The sequence below is a fragment of the Tiliqua scincoides genome, chromosome 1, assembly GCF_035046505.1.
Source record: "Tiliqua scincoides isolate rTilSci1 chromosome 1, rTilSci1.hap2, whole genome shotgun sequence".
Lineage (NCBI taxonomy): Eukaryota > Metazoa > Chordata > Lepidosauria > Squamata > Scincidae > Tiliqua > Tiliqua scincoides.
Genome location: NC_089821.1, coordinates 261,026,339 through 261,044,868, shown reverse-complemented (window position 1 = coordinate 261,044,868; position 18,530 = coordinate 261,026,339). Strand labels below are relative to the sequence as shown.

General features: G+C 41.5%; 1 protein-coding gene across 4 annotated transcripts in view; it reads right to left on the bottom strand.

Annotated features, from left to right (window-relative positions):
- CAMKMT (calmodulin-lysine N-methyltransferase) overlaps window positions 1-18,530 on the bottom strand; it is a 360,603-nt gene that overhangs the window by 338,129 nt on the left and 3,944 nt on the right. For all 4 annotated transcript variants that reach the window (XM_066611803.1, XM_066611802.1, XM_066611805.1 and 1 more), the window contains exons 2-3: window positions 15,059-15,234; window positions 9,341-9,405 (exon numbers count right to left, since the gene is read on the bottom strand). In XM_066611803.1, coding sequence (XP_066467900.1) covers window positions 9,341-9,405; window positions 15,059-15,234 — 241 coding nt within the window. The remainder of the gene's footprint in view (window positions 1-9,340; window positions 9,406-15,058; window positions 15,235-18,530) is intronic.

Sequence of the window (18,530 nt, the reverse complement as noted above, 5' to 3'; positions counted from 1 at the left end):
TAATTTAAAGGGCCCTTCTAATCTTGTTGAGATAGAAAAATCCATGGATGATGAAAAATCCATGGATAATTAGATTATACTTGTAATTGCTTGCATGACTGAACAGCAGTAAGAAAAGCAGTTTATTAAACTGAGATTTTAAAGGGTTGCATTTTTCCCCTTCTCCAGGAATCAGCACATTCCTTCTCATTTGCAGTGGCCATTCGCGTTGAGTCAAATCCATGTATAACAAGGTTGGACCAGTACTTTGGGTTCCCCCACTTCTTTATGGTACAAGTAATACATTTTTTGCTCACATTAGAATTGTTAGCACTTTTTGTCTGCATTAATTTTGGCCTAGCACACACTCCAACAAACATATATAACTTGAATGGCCTAACCCAGGGCTTCTCAAACTGGGGCGTCATGATGCCCCAGCTTGAGGGCCCTGGCCTCTGCCCCCCTAAGGGGTGGGGGCGGGGGGAAGCAGTGATGCAATCCCCAAGAGCACATCGCTACAGGGGCGCAGGGACTGGGTTTACTTACCAGTCCCTGCTGCAGCTTCCCTGGGTTGCAGGGAGCTCCCCAAAGCTTAAAAAGTTAAAGCAGAGCGATTGCGCTCCACTTCCGGTTTTGCGGAGGTGGAGCGCGATTGCTCCGCTTTCACTTTTAAAGCTTTGGGGAGCCCTACAGACAGTCGCACAGGGCTCCTCGTACCCCCGGGAGGCTGCAGGAGACTCTAATAAGTCCAGCCAAGCCTCTGCACCTCTCCAAAGTGGTGCAATCCTAGTGATTGTGTCACTGCCTCCCCCTTCCCCACAAGAACTTACTGCAGGGGTCAAACTCCCTTGGAGTTTGAGAACTGCTAGCCTAACCTGAAAACAACTACAGTCCTTCATAAGCTTTTGAACCATTTGAACACCAGAGCCATTTGCAGTTAGTAAAACTATCTTGGGGACATTAAGAGCATACTAATAGCTGCCACTCCTCCCAGAAGACAAGGCGGACGGAACCACGATGGATGGATGGATGGCCACAACTAATTTGCATATACAGGTTCAACTTTGTTATACACAGATTTGACTCAACACGAATGGCCACTGTAAATGAGAAGGAATATGCTGATGCCTGGAGAAGGGAAAAAATGCATCCTTTTAAAATCAGAGTTTTAAAAAAACTGCTTTTCTTAATGTTGTATTGAGACAGTCATGCAAGTGACCATTCCATTCTTCAGCTGCGCCAGGCAAAGGCAGGGGGACCTTTGCATTTCTAACTGCTGACTGCCTCTCTATAACAATAAAAAAAGCTGTTTTTAAACAATTGAAAAGGGACGTACTTTTTATTTTTTTTAAACTACTTTTATTTAACACATTTTATGGCATTCAGCAGGGAGTCCCATAATCAAACTCATGGGGATGTCAAGGCACGACTTAATCCATTAGGAGCAATGGAGGGGCAAGAAACCTGGAAGTGGGTCTTTAAATCTATTTTTCCACTGATTTTATTTTTATCCACTAGGGGTTCCAGAACAAGACCCCAGTGGATAACAAGGGACAACCTGTACTCATTTAAGCATGTGCACATTTCAAATTGCCCTTTGTTAAGTACTGAAGTCAAGTTCAAAAAAGAGCAACACACATGTGCATACATACACAAAGCTGGCCAGGCAAGTTTAAAACTACACAGGTGGCAACCTACCAAGCTGAATCTCTCTAGCATGAAGATTACCATGAGCAATTCTTCTAAATATCACTGAGGAGCACAATGCTTGTAAGAAGCAAACCCTGCATGCACCAAATTCACAAAACACATAAAATGGCAGAAGACTGGGGACTATTTAGCCCCACATAATAGAAGAATGCATGCTAACTCTGCCCATCATTTTCAGGAGAAAAAGATTGGCTTGAAACCCCATTTTGTACTTGGCTCCAATGCAGGTGTTCCCAAACTAACCAGCAACGCGATGCCCTCCCTCTGCTGGTACCAGCTGCAGAACCTGGAAGAAAGTACCAATGACACACAACGTAATGATGTAAGTGCTGATGATGTCTGGGTTCTGTGACCTCACACGGCTGTAAAATCAGCATTAAAGAGATCAGAGTGGGTGAGAGCCCCCCCCCCCAAACTAGCCCATGGAACAGAGCCTGTATTGCTCCATGGTCTATTGCAGGGATCTCTAAACTTTTCGGCCAAAGGGATGCATCAAATATCTGGCACAGGGTCAAGGGCGGGAAAAAAATTAAATATAAAATTTAAATAAATCCATTAGAGATGGAACTTGGATGAATGAATAAATGAATGGGCTGAAATGTCCAGGACTTCTCCAACCATGAACACAGCCCAAGAAATAAAGCACACACTTAAATGGACCCTCATTCCACCACCCCACAAGCACAACTCTGGTTGTGTTGGTCAACTGGGCCAGATGCTCTCGGGGGAACAGAGGCTAGCCGCGGGCCGGATAGAGGCTTGCCATGGGCCGCATCTGGCCCCCGGGCCGGGGTTTGGAGACCCCTGGTCTATTGCATCATGATTGCGCTGCATAGTGGCTCAGCCGGCGTGTGTCCCACAATGCCCCTCAGGGCTTGTCTTTTTAGACAAACCTGAGTTCTTAGCCTTTTAAACATATTTTTAAGATTTTTTTTTACAGGCTTGGGGTCTTTTTTATTAGATTGCTGATGCTCTTTTAATTGTATTAATGTTTTATTGCTGTTTTAAGATATTTTTAATTGCGACGGGTTTTAACATATAATTTATGTTTTTAATTGTGATTTTATGTTCTTTATATTTCTGCAACTTGCTGTAAGCAAACCCTGGGTCCCTTCAGGGAGAAAGGTGGGGTAGAAATACAGTAAGCAAGCAAATAAATAAATAGGGCAGCAGTCTCAAAACCATGGGACTGCTGCATTTTAAGAAAGCCTTCCCTGTTGTGCACAGTACTTACATTTCCATGCGACTGCTTTTTTTTTTGCAAGCCAATTTTCTCAGAAAGTTGCTCTGGGCAGCTGCTTCTGCTCCAAATTTGGGACACAAAGACTGCCTGGCACATCTTTCTGAGAAAATCAGCTTGCAAGATAAAGGCAGAAGCGCAGAACAGTAAGCGCCATGCACAACAGGGAAGGATTTTTTCAGGCACCAGATTTGGCGCCTGCTGACCTAGGGTGTCACAACGCACAGTTTGGGAACCTCTGCTGTAATGCATACTGTCCAGCCTCTTGTAAGAGCTCTAGCAAGAGGCACACTCAAAAGCCTTATTCGTCAAGCTGCCAGTGTTACAGTGATAATTAAGTCCTCCTTACAACTCTTTGGTGTAAAGACATTTCTCACTAATAATAAGTTTTATTCCCAAACACTGGATTCCTTGAATTAAACATTTAGGGCAGCAGCAGTTAGTCAACATATCAGTTAACTTGGAATTGTTTATAGAGCCTGAGTGCAGCATTTGATTACACAGGCCAACACACATTTTGCTTCCTTAAACATTACACCAATTCCTAGGTATATTTAGGGTGCTGATCCAAAAATGGCATCCGTTTTGCCCTATCTAGTTTTGGAGACAGGGCATAGCCCCTTTAGTGAATGGTTCAAACAGCTTCCTCATGAGGCTTCCTCAAGAGGCTATACTATATCTCCAAAACTAGACGTGATAGGGCAAAATGGATGCCATTTTTGGAATCAGCACTCCAAATTCATATCAAACCACCATAAAGTTTGGCAAAAACTTTTCTGACCCTCAGTTTTGTAGGCCTATGTTATTAATCCATGTGTATATACTGGATTTCTGCAGAACACATAGCCATATGCATCCACACGTGTGCACATACACACAGTTTTATTTTCCTGCTTTGTGGAATAAAAGGAAAAATTCTAAAGTCATCATGCAAAAATCACAGATAGTTTGTAAGTAGGACAACGTAAGAACTGTGTAGAACTGTATTCCCAAACTCTTTCCAAAAAGAGAGGGGGAAGGGCTCTCTGTGCCCCAATATTGTATATTCTAGTATGCTTTTTGAAAGAGGAAATCTAAAGGTAGCCATTTTAAGGAGTTCATGCCAGAAGTGCAAGATGCAGTTTCACATCTACTGGTAGCAAGAAAGAAGAAATTAATTCAATTTGCTTTCATATGGTGACAAGTCTCTCTCTCTCTCTCTCTCTCTCTCTCTCTCTCTCTCTCATATACATACATTAGGCAACCTCTGGTAATATGTTACAAGCACTCCTTAAAGTAGTTTGTTCATATTTAATATAATGCTGCCAGCTAGTGGCAACATCTTATTCTAAACTAAGGTCTAGTTCACACTGGGTGCTTCATCACCAACTCCATTTGGGCAGTTGGGGTTATACAGAGAATGAGAAGGCCAAAGAGTACAACATGTACAACTACATCTCACTAAAGGGGCTGAAAAGTTACGGGAGTTCATAAAAATAAATGACTTGGTCTTTGAGGAAAACGTACAAAATGTATGTATTTACAGCATTGTAAGTAAAAACATGTAATTACTTCATTTTTACAATATATGCTTTAGGGTTGCGGTTCCCAAATTTCTCAGGAGTTTAGAAAGTTGTGGCAGTGGAGGGCAAAGGCAGCAACACAATCCCTAGGATCACACTGCTGCTGGGGCTGATCAGCTAGCACCAGCCTCCAGGGGGTGCAAGGAGCCCAATGGAGCCCTCCACAGGGCTTCCCAAGCCTCTGAAAGTCTAAAAAATATATATACTGGAAACCACTTCCAGTTTCATGATAGAAAATCAGAAGTGGTTTCCAATAGCTTTTTTCAGACTTACAGGGGGTTGGGAAGCCCTACAGAGGGCTCCGTGGGACTCCCTGTACCCCCTCCCCGAGTCCAGTGCTAGCTGTAGTTAGAGGAAACCCTCCCATTGGCCCTAGCAGCAGCACAATCCTGGAATCAGGATTAAAGGCCCTAGCAGCAGCACAATCCTGGAATCAGGATTAAAGGGACAGAGGCAGGGTTTCTCAGGTTGGAGTACCATGATGCCCCAGTTTGAGAACCTCAATTTTAGGGCCATTATCCAAAAAGCTACATACACAGCTATGTTACAGCTGCATACACAGCCACTCAGTTTAGAGCAGGGGTGTCAAACTCATTTTATACAGAGGGCCGAAGTTAGCATTCAGGGCACCTGCTGAGGGCCAGAAGTGATGTCATTAAGCAGAAAGTGACATCATTAAGCAGCTGATGGCCAGAAATTTGCACTTTGTTCTCACCAAAAAACTCATTAACTGCAAATGACAGAAGAGTAAATACCAAATCTTGATAATATTTCAAGATATGGGGGTCCCCAATTTTCATGTAGGCTGCTTTTCAGCAGTAACACCTCAGCACTACTCAGCAGCTGAGAGCCTGAGGGCCAGATAAAAAGCTTCCGGGGGGCCGGATGCAGCCTGGTTTTAGAGCAGCGTTTTTCAACTGCTGTGCAGCATCACACTAGGTGCTGCCTAGGGTGTGCCGCGAGATCAGAGCAGACAGGCAGCAGCCATGCATGCGGGGGAAGCAGCTGCTTTGAGCCTTACATGAAGCAGAAGGAAAAGGAGCAGGCAGACAGCCAGCGAAGGGGCTGGTTGCGGCTGCTTTACACCTCCTGCTGTCGCTTGCTCCTGCGCAAGAGGAAGTCTGCAACCCAATCCTGATTTACCTGGGAGTAAGCCCCATTGACTATTATGGGGCTTACTTCTAAGTAGACACACCTAGTATTGGGTATTAAGTCCTTCCTTGCCTCCTCTGCAGGCTGATTGGGCAATCAGAGAAGCTCGGAGGAGGTCCCGGCGGGTGGAGTGAGTAAGAACAAGGGAGTTAGGAGCAAGCAAGCAGGTATGAAGCGAGTAAGTCTGCTGAGGCCACCAGTCTAAGAACTGGCTGGCTCAAAGGGTCCTGGATAGTCCCTTTTCCTTGTCACAGTTTGCCTGCAACTCCCCAAAGCGACCCTCCCTGTATTGCCTTTTGGGGGAAGGGCATTGGGCCCCAATCCTCTCCATACTTACCTGGGAGTAAGCCCCATTGACTATAATGGGGCTTACTTCTGAGTAGACATGCCTAGGATTCGGCTTTTGGTCACACTTTTTTTCCTTAAATACAGGAGCAGGCAATTGGCACTTCTCCCCACCCCACTCCACTCCCTCCCACAGGCACACTGCCCCCCAAATTTAATAACTGGAGTCAGCACCTCTCTTACTGTCCCTTCCTTCACTCCTCCGCACCTTCCAAAGGTTCAGAATCACTTGCTTCAAGTTCTCTCTTCCCCCCACTCCAGCTGAATCCTGTAGTTGTTTCACTCATGTCTCTTCATTGCCCCTCACCTCACAGCTCTCCTATGTGCTCAATCTGACCTCTCTCTGCCAGCACTTTCTCGCATAACACTTTAATAACATTTTTCATCCTTTTCACAATCACATATCCTTTCTCTCCCAGCTTCTTGTAAGTTTCTTTATCATGTACTAATATAATTGTATTAATAATATTAACAATTAATTGTAATGTGGTGATTTAATGAAAGTAAAAAAACTGGTAGTGTGCCTTGACAATTTTAGTGCCTTGTTGGTGTGCTGTGAGCTGAAAAATGTTGAAAATGGCTGTTTTAGAGTATAGCCCTGTAAAGTATCTCCTCAACCAAGCCTTCTTCATTTCAAGTAGTGAAAGAGTATTTGATTGGTTTACCACTATAGCAAAATGTTTAAATATTAGAAGCATTAGCTTGTTTCCAAAAATGTCAACCAGAAGCAGCCATAACAGTGATTGTCTGAATGAAGTATATTTTCAACAACCACTGAGTGAGCACTGTGGGATGAATGTAAATGAATTTATGCCATTGTTTTGTTTTCGAGTTTCACATTCCACTAACATCTGCAATCCCCTGCCATACCTAAGTTGGATTCTTCCTTTTGTTCTTATTATTCCTTTGCCAATTTGCTAGTCCAATGGAACTCCTTCCTCCTGTAAATTTGTGAATTACTTCTCCTACCTGGCAATACTTCAAGAACACATTTTCTAAGTGCTCTTTAGACTGACTTCATAATAAAGCCGGAGGCATTCAAACAGGATGAAAGCTTCAAAGTTAAAACTGAATTGCACCAAGCATTTTTCCTCCACAATTACCTATCCTTTAGATTTTGTTGTTGTTGTGAGGTCAAAAGTTAGTTTATGAAATTGACATTTTTCTGCTCTTGAAATGTCAGTGTGCAATGAAGTGTAATTTCAGGTTCATAAAAAAACAAAGAGTTTTTTGAGGTGAATCAGGTGTATTTAAGAACAGTTTCATGTTACTGCCTGCGAAAGAAAAATGTTATCTGCTTTTATACTTTATGACTGACCTATAAATACATTTTTTTTATATAGACTGTTGGTTTGTAAAAAAAAGTCAGAGACAATGTAGATCCTATTGTATGAAGGAAATCAACAACTTACATAGTTAAATGTAGGACGAATAGCACAATACAGGCATGCCCCAGTATCCACGGATTTGGTATCTACGGTTTCAGTTATCCACAGATACCATGAATACTAGGGAGGCCTCTTAAAAATATAGGGGATCATTTTAAAAAGTCTTGTTTTACCAAGATTTTTTAAACTTTCCCCTATTTTTTTAAAGGTGTTCCCAGTATCCACAGTTTCAGGTATCCAAAGGAGAGTACGGAACAGAACCCCAGTTATACCTGTATTGTAAAATAAATACCAAATATGCATGTACCTGAAACATATTCCCCCCCCCCCAACAGGCTGCAAAGGTCATTCATGTAGATTCTGAAATACAGTACACACTGTACATGCCATTTATTTATTCATTCCAGTGTTTCACCACAGAGCTGCTTGCATATGGTTCTCAGGCAATCTCCTATATAAAGCCAAACCTGCTTCACTTCAGAAGTATAATTGTGTAATGTGCCTTCAGACTACCTAAGTTTATGGAAAACTCATAGAAGCAAGATGAGGCAGGCAAGATACCATTATCTCACTGAGTGTTCGGTGTATGTTTGTTTGGGGGGGGGATTCCACTAAAATGGAGATTGAGTATCAACACTTGGCATCAACAGTGTCAGCCACTGATCCTACTTCAATGACAATGCCAAGGGCAGCCACCATATGACCATGAAGATAAAACCTAATTAAGACCCATAAACACCTAACTCTACCCCCATTGACAGTACAAAACAAAGGACAAATTGTCTTTCAGCCTGAAGGATGGATTGCTGACAGTTATCTAGAACAGCGATTCTTAGCCCTCGGGGGGGGGGGGGGGCGGTAGCCTTTGGCTGCTCCTAAATTCCATGCACAGCAACACAGTCTTTGTTGCATAACAGATTCAACATTTAATGTAAGGTAAAGGTACAGGTGGGTCCTCTTTGCCTGCGGATTCAGAACCCGTGAATTTGACTCGCCATGGGTTCCAAACCTGTGGTTGAGGACTCACCAAGGACCTCCCAGTTGCAACTGGAATGAGCTGGTTGCTTCCAGGAGGCTTCTGAGACCCACAGAGACAGCATGCAGCCTCTGCCCTCTTAGAAAGGCCCCTGGAAGCCTTCCGGTTTTTGCAAAAACTGACGCTTCCGATGCCTCCGGGGAGCTTTCTGAAGCCATTCAGATGCTTCTGAGGGCCTTTCAGAGGCCCGTAGAGGCTATGTGTGGACAGCTCCAGAAATGACCAGAACAAGGTTCCGATCATGTTTGGAGGCCCTGTTGGTTCACAACCCACAGATTTAACTATCCGCTGGTTTCAGTATCCATGGGGGTAGTGGTGGTCTGGAAGCAGATCCCCTGTGGATACCGGGATCAGACTTGTAAATAAAAACACATCCTAATTTTTAAAAAAGTACATTGTACTAAATTTTCTTCTGTTTATATGAAATTATAATCAGTCTCAGTGTTTTGTTTCATATGTATAGCATTATACATGTAGCTTGGACCTGAGCAGGAGGTCTAGAACCTGATCATTACTAGCACTATAGGAACTACAAGTCTCCCCTATTGATAGCAGTGCCACCTGCCACTGTCCCAAAAATAAGCAGAAATAACCTCTCCTGTTGCAAAAAGGAGTTGCGAGTGGGGAGGGGGCCAGTTAAAGCTACATGCATGCACCTGAGGGTATACTTTGGACTGCAGCATTTAAAAAGTGCTGTATCCACAACACAGAATTACAACACAGTATCCATCATTGTACCAAATGGCCCAATGATCAGAATAGCAAATTTGCATGCTTTGGAGGGAGTATAGGCCACATGCAGCAAACACGATACCATATCAGCACAGCAGGTGAGAATGTCGGCACAAAACGTTTCGTATCAGCACAAAATGTTTTGTATCACCAAGAGCATAATCTCCTTCAAAAAAAAAATAAAGTAAAAACTTACAAACATTTCCTGTGTTGTCAAAACTTGTCAAAACATCTTCAACGCTGAAGAGCCCACTGTTACATCTAGGAAAGAAAATTATCATCAGCACCACTGTCCCACAAGCAGAACTGTTCCTCATTTATCTTCTAAAAGAATAAAAAAAGCATTCCATGTGGTTTCAAAGCCTATATCGTCCATCAATGACTTGAAAAATGTCTCACCACTAGAGGGAGAAAAATTTAAAAAATATCACACAATGTTAAAGTTAACATAAGCACCAACAGCCAAGACCCAAGCTTGTATATGTTTTTTATTCTTTAAAAATATTTTGAATTGAATAATGCATGCACATGCTACAAATATGAATTTCCAATCTTAAACAGAGAAAAAATATATGTAATTCTAACGAATATTATTACTTAGAAAGAAGATTAGTGGAATTCAGATCCAAGCACTCATTTGGATTGCAACAACTTACCCATGGATTTGACCTATTTGTGTATACGCAAAGAGAAGAAATACAGTTTAATTCATGATGACTCCACACATCATACTCAGTTAACACCTAGATCAGTGATTCTGAAAACTTTTCAGGAGACTTACTCCTCAGGTAAGTCTTTTCAGGGGGACAAGGCAAGGTCAGCGACGCAACCACCAGGATTGCATCTCTAAGGGGGGGGTGATTGTACTAACTCTGCAGAGTAAGCCCTTCGGAGGGCTGCATGGGGCTCTCTGCACCTCCTGCTGCTTGCAGAAGCCTTAGTAAGTACAAGCACCCCCCTTAGCAACTTGAGCCTGGGGACCGCATCGCTGCCTCTCCCCTTCCCCTCCTCCTTAAAGAGACGGGAAAAGTTTTACATGAGCTGATGGGTCGTAACCCACCAGTTTGAGTACCACTGACTTAGATTTATCTAGTTTCATATAATTCATTTTAATTGCAATCAGAGACTGCATAGACAGCTAGCTGCTAGGGACTAGGTTGTCCCCTGGGGAGGCTGGGTGCCCCGCGTCCTCAAGAAAAAGAGATGCTGGCCTGCGAAGCAAGCCAGCAAAGAGGAAACCCAACCTGCTTCTCCAGAGGCGAAGGTCAGTCTGGGAAGTAAGGGGGAGCCCCTCCACTCAGGAAGCTTTGCCTGACCCACCTATCATGAGAGAAGCTACCTACCTTAGGAAGACTGACCCTGTCGTGGAGAACCCATCGGAGAATGACCGTTTGCTACATGCACATGGCCTGCTGATCTGTCAACACTAGACATACAACATACTATGATGCATACCAAGTATAAGGACACTTCAGATTGTGCTTTAAACAAATTAACTTCAGACCCACTACAAGTGTAACCAATCCAGAAATGAAATAAGCTAAAGAGAAGTTCTGGATATCTTAGAAAACGTTATTGTGAAGAATCACCAGCAAGAAAAGACAGAAACCATTGTAGCAAAATATTGGCATTTGTATACTGCAAATGCATCAGGAGGACAATCCAAAAGTGGTTCAGAACAATTCTTTTGGCACTAACACACAGACCAGATTATGGCCACCATGGTGCACTAAGTGTTCTGTGGGTAAGGAAAACAGTAAGATTCTTTGCTGTCAAAAGAACCAGAAATAATAAAGTCCCATGCAGTTTGGACAGAATGAGAAGCAACATTCTTCCTGTGGAACTTTGTCTTTCTTCCCATATACAAGCAAGGTCTGATCATCATCTTCATTTTGCTTGCATAGCTCCATCTTGCTGTTTTCCCCTCCCCAGTTCCTCAACCAGTAAAATGTTCCAGAGCCAGTGCTGTTACTGGTTGCCCATAGTATGCTGGAGTCCTAACAAACTGTAAATCCGATCCAGAGAACTACTTGTATAAGCAAAGATGCTTCCATTAATGCAAATAGTAGATCTTGAACATGTGAAGGGCATAGACTATGACTAGAGGTGTTTGTTTCTGGTAAGATAGGTTTACAGTAAGTCTTACTGAACACAATGGGTTTACTTCTGAGTAAGGTAAATAACACCATTTTCAAACACCTCTGATAAAGGCCTTATACTATGAGACCACTGGTCCATCCAGGTCATTATTGTCGATGCCGAGTGTGGCTTTCCAAGTGGGATTTTAACCCATCTGATCCAGAACCCAACAGACACAGGAAACACTTCGCCCCTCGCTCCAGAGGTGAGGGAAGCAGAGCTCCCCTCGCATCCAGAAGATCTTTTGAGCTTTCGAGGGTCTGCTGGGCTCAGAATGACACTAAAAAGTAAAAAAAAGTCACTTCCAGTTTTGCAAAAAAAAGTGAATTTTTCACTTCTTACAGAGCCCGGTAGAGGCTGCAGGTGGACGTACATGACCTCTACTCAGAGGCTCAGAAGACCCTCCGGAGGTAGTGGTGTCACTAGGATTCGTGTCACCTGGTGCGAGAGGCCTGCGCGTCACCCCATGCAGTGGGCGGGGCAGCACCCCAGGTGGTGGGCGTGGTGATGTACCATCACCCCAACCCTACTGGTTTTTTGGTTGTACCTTCTGACAGAACACAGATATTTCAATGTGGTTTGTTTCATTGCATTCTGCATGAAATTACACATTAATTGATATATAACATGATGGGATTATTCCTCCAAACTCTAATTTTAGTGATTTTGAAAACTTGTAGAGTCTCTCTCTGTCTCTCTGTGTCTCTCTCTCTCACACACACACACGTCAATTTACTAACACCTTATTGCAGCATTTCTCAAACTTTTAGCACCCGGACCCACTTTTTAGAATGACAATCTGTGCAGGATCCATTGGAAGTGATGTCATGGCCAGAAGTGACATCAAGCAAATTAAAATAAATAATTATAAATAATTAAATTGGTAATTTAATTTATGGATATGAATTTAAATAATTAAATCCATATTCTTAGAATCTATCAGGTTGCTAAGTAGTAAGGAGGAACCAATACCTGTATCTTTCTCCCTTTTTAAAGTTACAGCTAAAGATATACTTGTTTTCCTATGCTTTTTCAAATTAAGCTCTGGTTATATATTGTGCACCTCCTCCGCCAGCTTCCCCTTTTCTTCTCTTACCCTTGTGCATGTGGGGGGGGGGTGTTTGGACTGTGAGTCTGCAGGCAGAGTCCACTGATTTTAATTCTCCTTTGTATAGTGCCTAGGCATGTTAAAAATGATAAATATTGTTTATTACTGAAAGAAACACAGTATATAGTTCCAAAAGTAGGTCAGATTTTTCACTGGGGGAAAATGGTGTGAGAACAAAAGAGATGCTGGTTACAATAAGGGTACATTGCAGAGCAGAAATACTATGAACAGAGGCTGTACTGGAGCTATAAAATTAATACGGCTGCTTCTACTAGAATAGTCCCTGAAGAAATTGCAATACACTCTAGTAGCTAAAGAACATTCATGCTATAGGATTTCATACAGTTTCAAGGAAATGAAACAGTCCTATGATCATAGACCACTGAAAAGATTTGGTACAAAAGGTTAGAAACAGAGCACTAAGTTGACAGGCAAGCACTACGTACCAGTTCACAGAATTTGGTTCTTATGTGTATCTAAACTGGGAGGACCTGAACATGGCAAAGTTCCCGCCCCACAAAAACCCAGCCCCCCCCCAAATAAGACAGTTACAAAGATAATTACATTCCCAATATGTTTACATTATAAATTCTTAAATTTATTCCTTCATGAGTAATGTCCATAAAAATTTCATCCTGCAGTTTAAAAAAGGCAAGACGAAGCTTTTTTGAGTACTCATGAAGGAGTACAAATAATAACTTGATGAAGATAGATCTGAAATGCATTGGGAACTTGCTGGTTGCTTCAGTCATTTTTCAGAACAATTCTTCCCTTAGAGTTTAAATAATCTTTGTGAGCTGTATCCCAAATTATCCTTCCACTTGCATAAGGGAGCTTGCACATACAGAGTTAATAGTGCAAGGTTGTTGCACACAGAAATCTGGATACACAGCACAAGAGCTCAATGTAATGCACGTCACTAGTTGTGAAAACATTTAAAATGTTGTGCAATATCTTTGGTATGTCTTTGTGCAACCACACGTGCAAACATGAAATGCTATAATATCCACATAAAGTGGGTTGTATCCTAAGGTAGCATCTGATGTGTATATACAAAAATACAATATGACTAAAGCATAGTTAAATGTATAGCAGTTGGGCATACTTCGGTATTTTGTGGTTCTGATAATAAAGAGCACACCCTGAATATCTCACTGAGCATCCAATTTAAACTTAGTCTTAGAACTACGAGTCTTAGAACTCGTCCATCATCATTCTCTCAATTCTAAGCCTCGAGTAAGATGCTTGGAAGGTCATGACAATCAGCACACAATAAAATATGCCACTTGCCTTGCAAAATGGTCTTCAAGCCCTCTAGTGCAGCAACTCTAGCTTGGTTCATAGCATATCTGAATACACAATTTTATCCATGTTGATAGGCCTTGAAATGATATAGCTTGGCCTTTAGACTTTTTGCCATCAGCCACAAACAACCTTGTGAACTTTCTACATATGTAGCTCTGTCAAGATAATACCCGACAGCCACACAATGTTCAATAAGCTTTCTGGGGAATTATCCTGATGACTAGGAAGATTCAAAACTATTTTACAGAACAATCCTATGCATTTCCACTCAGAAGTCAATCCCACTGAATCTAGTGGGACTTCCAGGTGTGTATAATATTGCAACCTTAATCAAATTTCTGGATTTAAAAAAAATCTTGAGTGTTTCTTTACCTTTTTGAATAGCATAGAGGAGAAGTATAACTCAGATTTGAGAGTAATTATTATTTCCCCTTGTTACCACTTTTCTGCTTGAAATTGTCTCTGCAAGCCACTTTCTTTCACATTTCCACAATTCCTTTTCCAGCTATTGGATGGGCAGGGAGACAAACCATTAAAAACCCGGGCTCAGTTCCGATTCATCCAGTTCAGAGACTTTAAAAAGTGGCATGGTTAACAGGTTCAGACATTCCAAACTCACTTGGAACTGGTTTAAAAATATTGCACACAGAATAATATCAAACTCTTGTATGCATGGAAATTTTTTATAAACACAGTGGTAACTAAGAAATGTGAGGAACTATTTGTGAATTTTTCAAACTTTTAACAAAATACACACACAATGGCATAACACAAAATAATTCAAAATAAAACATTAATCATACAGTTGAAAGCTGTGTTACTGGTTCTTGTTCCACTTGGTTTGAACCAGTTGCTACTTCTTGCATTTAGGAGTTCAGTTCTGGTTAAAAATAACCAAGAGATTTTAGGTTAAGATTCAGTTCCAGTTCCCTAAACAACTCTCTGATATGGTTTGGGATTAAGTTTGGTTCAACTCCCTGGATGGTGGAAATGAATGGAAGAAAAGTTAGGACACATAGGGCACAATCTTATTTTCCAGCACTGACATAAGGACAATGCAGCTCTGAGGTAAGGAAACAAACATTTCCTTACTTTGAGAAGGCCTCCATAAGTGCAACAACACATAAAACTAGAAATGCTTTTTTTTAATGCATCATTATTAAAATGCCCTTAAAACTGAATCCCAGGGCAGAGTGATTAGACAAAGCCCTAATCAACAGACAATTGAAACTGATGCAATGATTTCAATAAACATTAAGATCCAAGTTCTTTAAACTATTCAAAATGAAAACAGAGAATAAGGACTCAAACACAACATATGCCAGACATGAGCAGTACTTGTAAAACTAGAAAGGCATTTACCTTAATGATATGCTGTACTCAGGATGAAGGATGCTTTTATACTGAACCCAGGTCCCAGAGTCATTTTCTGGTTCCTGTCTGTCATCTCCATTTATTGAGAATAGTCTAAATGAAGCAAATCTCCTTACTGATACTTGCTGAAGGTGCACACCCTCCAAGTGTTTTTCCTTCAAAACCTATAATTAAAACAAACACACAGAATTAGAACTAAGCAAACTGTGACCTGATAACCATTATTTTCAGCCACACTAGACGCTGTTCCAGAACCACCATTCAGAGCGCGATACCATAGTCTTTCGAGACTGAAGGTTGCCAACAGATAACCTTGATGCTAGACTACTGCAATGCACTGTACTGGTGCTCTCCCTACATGTTGTCTGGAAAAATAGTCTACATATTTTGATGATGAGAGAGGATTCTTGAGAGATCAATCTGCACTGATCACCCATTATTTTAAAGGCACAATGCAAGATGCTGGTTTTGATCTGAAGGGTCAACATATCTAAGGGATCTTTTCTCTTACTTCCCATCATATCATGTCATCCCATGATATGATATGATATGATCCCATCTCTTACTTCCCATCATATCATGTCATGTTCCCATCATATCATGTCTGCTGCGAAGATCAGCAGACAGCGGTTGGAAGTCACTGCATAACACTAACAGTTACACTATCCTAACTAAAGGCTCAATCCTATTCAACTTTCCAGCAAGAATGCAGGCCCCGAGGTAAGGAAACAAACATTAGCTTGAGGAGGCCTCCATGACTGCCCCCCCCCCACAGGATGCAAAATATGCCCTGTTGGCATGGCTGCATCTGCACTAGAAAGTTGAATAGGATTGGGCTTTGAATCAGCACACGTATTACTTCATCATAGTTACTGTGGCATAAGTTAAGGCAAGGAAAATTGGTAGACAGAGATATGGTGAGGAGAAGTAGTAAACAGCATAATAAATATCCTATCCTTCACAGAGCTAAGACTCACATAACCCACCATCTAAGAAAATGACAACAAAATTACTATGATAACTAAATACATATCCACCGGACACAATGCAAAGTTCAAGATAACAGAAAGAAAAGGAGGTCATAGAAGACTAAAACATCCTAGCATGAGGTTTTTTTCTTGCTGTGTGTAAGGTTGTTGCTGTCTAGAATTTGAGGTCTGGATCCTTATTCTAATTCCTCTCCCTTTTGTACTGTTTTTACAATTGGAGGTGCCCTGCAGGAAACCATGATGTATATTTTTCCCCCTTTCAAGAAGTCACATTCACAATTCCCAGGACTGAGACTAACCAATCTCTCACTGTGCCACTCTTTTCCATAGAGCTACCAGCGACTGATGTCACTGCCTCCTGTGAATTTGCTCTTATGCTGTTTATTCTTCTTCATTTCAGTATCGAAGCTTGGGAAACTGTTCTCCTCACACAGACCACACTATACATGTGTTATGTGTGGTCAAATATTTATGAAGAATAATTGGTACCACAGTGAAGTTCAAGCCTTTCTTCAGGGTGGGGACAAGGAAGATATGATGGCTATGTTCTATATGCAGGTTTCCTAACCACTGGCCATGGTGATCGAAATGACAACCCTTCCTTCCCAGTCTGGCCCTGGGATTCCCCTCCCCACAGAAAGGGATAGCTTGTTGCTTGTGTCTGTAGTGCAAAAGAATTCAATCCCTTGTTATAGGGAGCACAGGAATATGCAGCTCCAAGTTGTTTCTGTCCTGTTCACTGAACAATGGAAGCCTGGCATGCAAGAGGCACTGCAGGCTCTTCATGGCAGATTTTTTAGTACATTAATGTGAAAGCAAGAAAATAATGGCTTCCCTGACTTCATTACAGTGTGTTGATAGGTATTTTTCATCTACGGCTAGCATGGAGACATCAGAGGACCAACATTGTGCTTGTAGGATGATGACAGAGTTGCCAGGGGCACTATGGGAGTGGATGTCATTGCTATGTTACCTCTTTTACCTCCAACTGTTTTATTATGCTTTGGATACTACTTCTGGGAGAGCACAGGATCCCAAATAACTATGCCATTGTAAGTTAAAACATTGCAACAGTCATCTTAACTTCAGCCTGTCCTTCTAATTCAGCTCTAGAAACAAACCAATTTGCTAGTTACAAAACTTTCAATAATATAAATTTCAGTAACACAAAGGAAATTAAAACTAAAGATCAGATTGATAGGTAAACTGGCTTTCCTTTTCTACCCCCAGTCTGCAGGAGGCCCTTCTCTCCTTAGAAGAGGGTTTAGAATGTTTATGCTTAAAAAGATTTTGAAGACTTGCTTTTTAAAATGAGAATGTTTCAGGTATGTATAAATTTGATGCTACGTGTCTATTAGTAATTCAGTTTTAATTTCATTGTTTATATTACTGCAGATACACATCTATAAGTCAATCCCACAGATAAGTCGAGGGCAGGTTTTGAGCCAACAATCATGGAATTTTCTATGACCCTCTGATACGTCAGGGGTTAAACTTAGGGGGGTGTCTGACTATAGTTTTGTCTGATTTTACTCTAGGCCAGATCCTGAAAAATAACCTACCACTAATTGTTACCTAAAAACTATAGTCTCTAATTTATTAAAAACATAGTAAAAGATCATAAGATGCATTTTTATTCTTTTTAAAATTCTGGTCTTCACCACCTTTTTGTAAACACTATCAGAATAAGTGCACTGTAAACTACATACCAGTAAAACAGTGGTTCCCAACCTGGTATTCACGTACTCCCAGGGACACTCAACAGGAGCTTTAGGGGTAATTGAAAAAGAATGAAATAATGGCAGAAAAAGGCAGGCCGTGCTCCAGAATGGCTTGCAAGGACCAGCAAAGCAGGAAGGGAGGTAGCTAGTTGGCTGTGAAAGCCCCACCAATAGCTAGCTTTTGGTCAACAATTCATCTATGAACCAGTGATTGAAAACTATCACAGTAAAAAAGTTGAAACATAATATGAAAAGTGATCAATCACCCAGAATTTTTCAGCACACTTCTAGTGCAAAACAGTGCAAAGGCAGAGTCTTCTGTTCTTCAAACAGATGAAAAGAGAAAATATGTGATGAATACATGAAGTCTGGGCTTTCATATGGAGAAGATGAAGGCTTGTCTTATTAATTACAAACATTTTGCTAATATGAAGGGTACAGTTTATGGAAACGGGCTGCCAAGGGACATGCAAGTGAAAAACATTGGGAACCACTGCAGGAGATCCATGAATCAAATCCACCTTTAAGGTGGACATGAGGGGAACCATGAATCGAACACACCTTTAAGGTGTCTGGTATGTTAAGCCAGAAGCTCTACATACAACATACAACCCATAACACATAACTAAGAGTGTGCAATTTAATTCACAGCAGAGAGATGAGATATTTGCAACCCTTTTTACTCAGAAGTAGACCCACTGCTTTCCATGGGTGTTATTCTTAAGTAATGGTGCACTGAATTGTAGCCTG